Source organism: Enoplosus armatus, chromosome 2 (assembly GCF_043641665.1).
Source record: "Enoplosus armatus isolate fEnoArm2 chromosome 2, fEnoArm2.hap1, whole genome shotgun sequence".
Taxonomy (NCBI): domain Eukaryota; kingdom Metazoa; phylum Chordata; class Actinopteri; order Centrarchiformes; family Enoplosidae; genus Enoplosus; species Enoplosus armatus.
In genome coordinates this window covers 24,013,207-24,019,514 of record NC_092181.1, presented here as the reverse complement: position 1 = coordinate 24,019,514, position 6,308 = coordinate 24,013,207, and the positions used below count along the sequence as shown (strand labels likewise).

At 43.4% G+C, this 6,308-nt stretch overlaps 1 protein-coding gene across 1 annotated transcript; it reads left to right on the top strand.

Annotated features, from left to right (window-relative positions):
• Positions 1-4,832, top strand: LOC139297942 (homeobox protein unc-4 homolog). The gene is made up of 3 exons (XM_070920758.1): positions 1-265; positions 918-1,093; positions 3,681-4,832. Exons 1-3 carry the CDS (start codon positions 1-3, stop codon positions 4,830-4,832), a joined length of 1,593 nt encoding a protein of 530 aa, XP_070776859.1.
• Positions 4,833-6,308: the final 1,476 nt, after the last annotated feature.

Here is a 6,308-nt window from a genome sequence, read left to right as displayed (position 1 = left end):
ATGGACAGTCGGGTACTCGAGCATCCTCACGCCCAGTTCGGAGGCTCCTTGGGCGGGCTGGTGGGCTTCCCGTACGCGCTCGGCCCCCATCACCACCACCACCACCATCACCAGCACGTCTACGAGCTCGCCAGCGGGCACCAGCTGCAGTCTGCGGCCGCCGTCCCCTTCTCTATAGACGGATTACTTAACGGTTCCTGCTCGGCCTCGGTGGTCAGCTCCAACCCGCTGCTCTCGCCCGACAGCCAGCAGTTCAAACTCTCAGGTAGGGCTGGTTCTTTTTAGTAATAGACCTGTGTGGAGACAATGCATTGTGCCAGGAAGTGTGATAATGTAAGTAGCTTCTTTTATGGCCAAATAAGGCCATATCTAGAGGACTTTGAGGCTAAATTAAACATTTTTTTCAGCCTTTGAGGACAGATTTTAAAAGAGAAAGTCAGTCTGCAGAGAAAACCGTGTTGTCTAAAAGTTTTGGAGTTTGGTGAATTTAAAAATAAATGAAAAAAAGTTGATGTGCAACCTAATTTTTAGTAATTGTGCTGTAAAAACTGCACTGGAGGTTAAATAAAGGAAACAGCTTTGTCATTAATCTCGATGACACTGATGCTGGCTGCTAAATATTTGATATTAAATGGTCAAAACTGAATTTTGCAATTATTGTGAATGTTTTTAAATAACAAATATAGCATCAAAGTGCGTTAGGTCTACATTTTGTGGCATGATCAGAGTTCACGAGCAACAAAACATGTAAAAAGAAAGGTGTGACAGCGGTCAGTTTTACACTAAACTGCTGCTTTACAAGCAAATTCTGGCATGACAGTCTCTCCTCTCTCTCACTCACACACACACACACACACACACACACACACATTCATAAACACACACTTGCACAAACACACACACGTCGACCACTGCAGATTCTGGGGATCCAGATAAGGACAGTCCCGGTTGTAAACGGAGACGCACGAGGACGAATTTCACCGGGTGGCAGCTGGAGGAGCTCGAGAAGGCTTTCAACGAGAGTCACTATCCGGATGTGTTCATGCGGGAGGCGCTCGCGCTCAGGCTTGACCTCGTGGAGTCCAGGGTTCAGGTAAAGACACGACGAAACCAGTCAAATATCTTAATAAGTATTAATTCATTTATTTAGTTGTTGGAGGAGAAACACATTGTTGTGAGTTACTGTTCTGATTTTTCATTTAAATCTTACTTCCATGTCAGAATCCACAAAACATACTATTATAAAGAAAATGTCAGAGGGGCGTTTGTTCTGTGATGGCTCATGAAGGCCTACCCCACTCTGACAGCTATTTGTCAATTATCAAAGCATCAATAAAGGGTCTCTTTTGAATTATGCATGGAGGCAACCTATTGATTTATGGGCTAATAAAAACAAGGCCATTTACTGAGCAAACCAAAGGATGAAAATGGTAACTAGTATTGTTCCTTTTTGTAATATCGAATTATTCGACAGCTTATTCACAATTCTACCCTAATTTTAATGATCCATTTAGGCCCATATATTGAGGTGGTTCAATTTAAGGTTTAAGATCATTTAAGACAAATATATTATTATCATATTGTTATTTATTTAAAGCAATTATTGTAATTATTGTTGTTATTATTATTATTATTATTGTTGTTATTATTATTATATAGATAAAAACAAAATACATAAAATGATAGTAAAAGTACGATATTTTATGATTATGCTATTTTTGTTAAAAAATATTTACAAAATGTATCAGATAATAATAATAATAATAATAATACTAAGAAGCTGAATAATAAGTACTATTTAACAATATGCAAGAGCTTGAGATGATGTATTTTTGAGCAATTAGCCTACTTTAAAGGAACTTAATACAAAATACGTATAATTTTGTTAAAGGATATTTCACGATTAGAGATTTATTTCATTGGAGTAATAATAGCCTAATAGCATAATAATAATAATGATAGTAATAAAAGAAAGACAGGCCTATAGGTTTAGTACATAGGCTATTATTTGCTCAGTATGTGGAAGATGTGTATCCATTTATGATATTCTATGTAATTTAACGTATATTCATGTATTTCTAAATGAGCCTGCATGCATGGTTGGATCGAGTAAAAGCGGGACAGAGGCAGAGCTCGCCGTTGCTGTTGTTTGGGGATTTCGCTCCTAAACCTCAGATTATTGTTCCCTCAAGCTGCTTAGCGCTCCTTTATCACCAGGTTTTGCGGGGGAAAGATATAACCAACATTAACAATTCATAAGAAGCGCCTTTGTCGCACATGATGTTGGTGCCCCGTCCTTATTATGCAATGTTCGCGGATCCTACTTCTGCATGCTAAACTCCTGTCGTTATCAGCGCCGAACATACGGCCCTGAGCGCGCCCAGAGGCCGGGCAGTGAGAGCTGCAGGCGGGGGAAGCTCCCTCTCTTGGCTCGGTGCGGAGGGAGGAGAGCCGGGGATTGCCGTGCTAAGTGTTAAGCCCCATATGAGCGGAGGGCTGGGTGTGAGAGAACATACAGAGAAGGAATATGGTTGATTTAGCCACGGTACAATTAAATGTAATTGGCGAAGTTGCCCATTACACAGTCTCATTGGTGGTAATTAACACCGGCGCATGTGTGCATCTGCTGGTCCACCTCTGTGACCTATAAACCTAATGTACTCTTCAGATGTTCCAGGCTGCAGTAAACAGTCGCAGAAAGGCAGAGGACAAAGGTTTCACTTGTTTCAGGGCTTTGTGGAATTTGTTTGGATTTGTAGGCAATCTGGTTTTGTCCTCACCATCTGATAACCTCAGTGACACTGATTTATTGTCATGGCAGGTGTGAGGTCTGTTGTTGTCTGAGGTTGTCTAAACACAAACCATAAGTGACATTTTGTCTAATACAGCCTTCTTCAGTGTATTCATTTTATTTGTGTGTGTGTGTGTGTTACCTAAAATACACAAACTCATCCTCAAAAATGACCAAAGATTTTAATCAAATCATCTGACACAGACCAGTGAGCATTATATCTCCATAAATGATGTATTTGTTGCAGGGATTTTGTACTGGATTGCACCAGATTGTGGAAGTGTTCATGTTAATAGCGTGCAAGATGTAGTCTTACAAGTCCAGCCAAAAAGGAATAAAGGCCCAGCTTTATAAAGCTTGTGTTATCATTGATGTCCAAACTAATGCTGCAACTAACAATTATGTTGATTGCAGATTAATTGATCCATTGTTTTTATGATTATCTAGTCTGTAAAACGTCAGAAATGTCCATCACAACTCTTATATTTGCTTTTTTTGTCAAACAACAGTCCAAAACACAAAGATATTTAATTTACAATGGTACAAATTAGAAAAAAAAGGTAGAAAATTATCGTATTAGAGAAGCTAAAAGAACCAAATCTCTGGCACTCTTACTTGATAAATGATTCAAATTATTGATTGATTATCAAAATGACAATTAATTATCTGGTAATTAAACTAATCCATTAATCAACTCAGTTCAGCACTAATTCCAACAAAACTGCAAAAACAGATTGACATGAATATTCTCATCTAACATGTGACCTTATAGATGACGACAGATGTTGACATGGAAGGAAACTAAACTAATCACCTCACCTGTCAATGTTCCACCTGTGTATGTGTGTAATTAACGTGTGTGTGCGTTTGTGTGTGTACCTGTGCGCAGGTTTGGTTCCAAAACCGACGTGCTAAATGGAGAAAAAAGGAGAACACAAAGAAAGGGCCGGGGCGGCCTGCCCACAACTCCCACCCCACCACGTGCAGCGGCGAGCCCATGGACCCCGAGGAGATTGCACGCAGGGACTTAGAGCGAGCCGAGAAGAAGAAACGGAAACAGGAGAGGAAGCTACTGAAGTCACAGAACAAACTTATCACAGGTGACAGCTTCCACACACCTGGAGGTTCAGAGAGCGACAGCGGGGTCTCCCAGTTCACTGACAGCGAGCAGCAGTCTTCAAGCGTTAACGGGACTATTCACATTGAACTGCCAGCAACAAAGGGCGCAGGAGGACACCAAACTGAATCCAGCTGTGACCAAACACGACACAACTTCAGCCAACTAAACCACCAAAACCAAAGAACCGCAGGAGAACCGGAGCAGGTTTCTCCAGGCAGCACGCACAGCTCCAGTCCTGGAGGCCCGAGGTCCTCTGCCCTGCAGAAACGCAACCCTTTCAGCGTGGAGAGCCTCCTCTCTGACGCCACGCCTCGACGGAAATCTCAGCTGGACTTCCCCTCGTTGCCCAGTCAGAGGACACTGGTGGGTAAAGGCCACTTCTTGCTTTACCCCATTACCCATCAGCCCTTGGGTTTTATAGTGCCCCAAACAGCCCTGAAGGCCTCACCATGTCAGGACAACAGCATTAACAGGCTCAGCCTGGGACAGAGGTGTGCGCCAAGTGAAGGGAGCCCTGCTCCCTCTGACCTCTCCAGCTTTGTCACTAAGCCTCTAAACTCGGATCATATGGAGCATAACACGCAGCACCACCACAATCACATTAGCAATAGAGTGGATGGAACGGACGAGGAGGAGTGTGGTGGTGACTGCAGTAATGGAAGATTCCCCGTTTCTCCTCCACCAAACAGCGTGGCTCTGGCCAGGCTGAGCTCCACACAGTGCAGCGACAGCAGCGAGGAGAGGAGTTTGAAAGTTCGAACGGAGGCGGCGTCCAATGGCTGCCAAGCTGCTGAGCTGCGTGCAAAAGAGAAGGGTGCAAGAGAGGAGCGAGCGTCTCCAGACCTCTCCGAGCGTCTCAAGACAAACACAGACTGTCAAGAAACACCCGGAACAGATGGAGAGGATGTCGATATGGACTAACACTTGCAAGGAGCAAACATAAACAAAGGACCAGGAACACCGCTCAGACTATTCAAACATTCCCAAAGCTCTGCTGAGACACTCTAAAACATATCAGGAATCAGGAGACTTAATTCTCATCTATTTTTTAATCATAATGTGTGATCAATCCAGATGGCGCCCAAAAAGCTGTGGCCATCCTCATATTCAGGCTTTAGGCCTAAACACCTTTAGAAGCAGGTTCTTTCTCTCTTTTTTGGTGACCAACTTGTAACAAAAACTAGGCTACAATAAACATCTTACACACAACAAAACTCCTCAGATATTGTAAAAAAAAAAAAAAAAACGAGAAAATGATATTTATATGTAAACATTTTGATAAATAAAGTTATTGTTTAAATTGAATCACTGTCTTTCTAGGGCCATACTGATGGGGGAAAGGTTAAAAAAAAGAGGGGGGAGGCTGCTGTGTGGCAGAACCTTGGATCATGGCGGCTGGAGTTTTGTCGTGTTACAGCAGATAAATCCCCCCTTTTCTCTGTGTAGTGAGCCGGAGCTGGGGCTCAAGTCCGTCTGGCTGTTTGTATTTATTGCTTTAACAAATTTATTCATTTGAAAGGCCGAGCTGGAATGAGGTTAGTGGCCGCGGGCTATAGGACCCTGCGCCTCCTGCTGAGTTTTGATATGAAAGTAATTATTTTCCCACTGGCTGCCGCGGGTCTCGAGGCAGTTTTTTCCCCTCCTTTCAGCCCAAAGGGTTATTAGACATTACCGATTTCTAGTGATATGGAATCACATAAACTTCCTACAATAATAGAATTAGCATGAAAGGCAGGGGTGTCAAATTGAAATGGGAAAATAATAGCAGCGCCAGCTGCATCGTGTATGTGTGCGTGTTTGCGAGTGTATACGCGTGTGTGCGTGAGTGCGCATAGTCTATTGAGCGCGAGGAGGATGAGGAGGAGGAGGAGGAGGAGATGGTGGTAGATTCGTGGGGCGGAATTTTCATGAGCTGCCGCGGTTGTCAGACGGCCCTTGTAGTCGGCTATATTAAGATAGATGTTCGATGATATCCCTCATTGTTCTGTCGCTTATATTGATGTTGCTGCGTTATCGCCCTATTGATCATGTGTCGCACATAATAGGACAGGCGCGCGCCCGTCTGCCTGCGCCTTTTTACAAAAGCGCCGGGGCCCCTCGTCATTTGTTCTAATAGGACTGTGAGTCCCTCGGGGGGAGACAGATAAAGATATAGCAGAGAGGAGGCGAGTGATGTGCCAGCCTTGCATTAATAATTTTTTGACCAATTGTTGGCTGAGCTAAAAAAGAAAAAAAAAAAGTAAGGTGGGAAGAAGTGAAGAATGGCTGAATTAGAGATGTTTAGGGACAGAAGAGGAAACAGATTCTCCTAGATGTGCACACGTGTGCACACGTGCACTGGCTGGACGTGCGCGCGCGCGCGCCGGTTTAGGAAAGAGTGTGTTTAGCTTATGAAGT

Coding starts and splice junctions, on each gene's coding strand:
- LOC139297942 (XM_070920758.1), top strand. CDS start 1: ATGGACAGTCGGGTACTCGAGCATCCTCACGCCCAGTTCGGAGGCTCC. Junction 266..917: donor CCAGCAGTTCAAACTCTCAG/GTAGGGCTGGTT, acceptor CGACCACTGCAG/ATTCTGGGGATCCAGATAAG. Junction 1,094..3,680: donor TCGTGGAGTCCAGGGTTCAG/GTAAAGACACGA, acceptor ACCTGTGCGCAG/GTTTGGTTCCAAAACCGACG.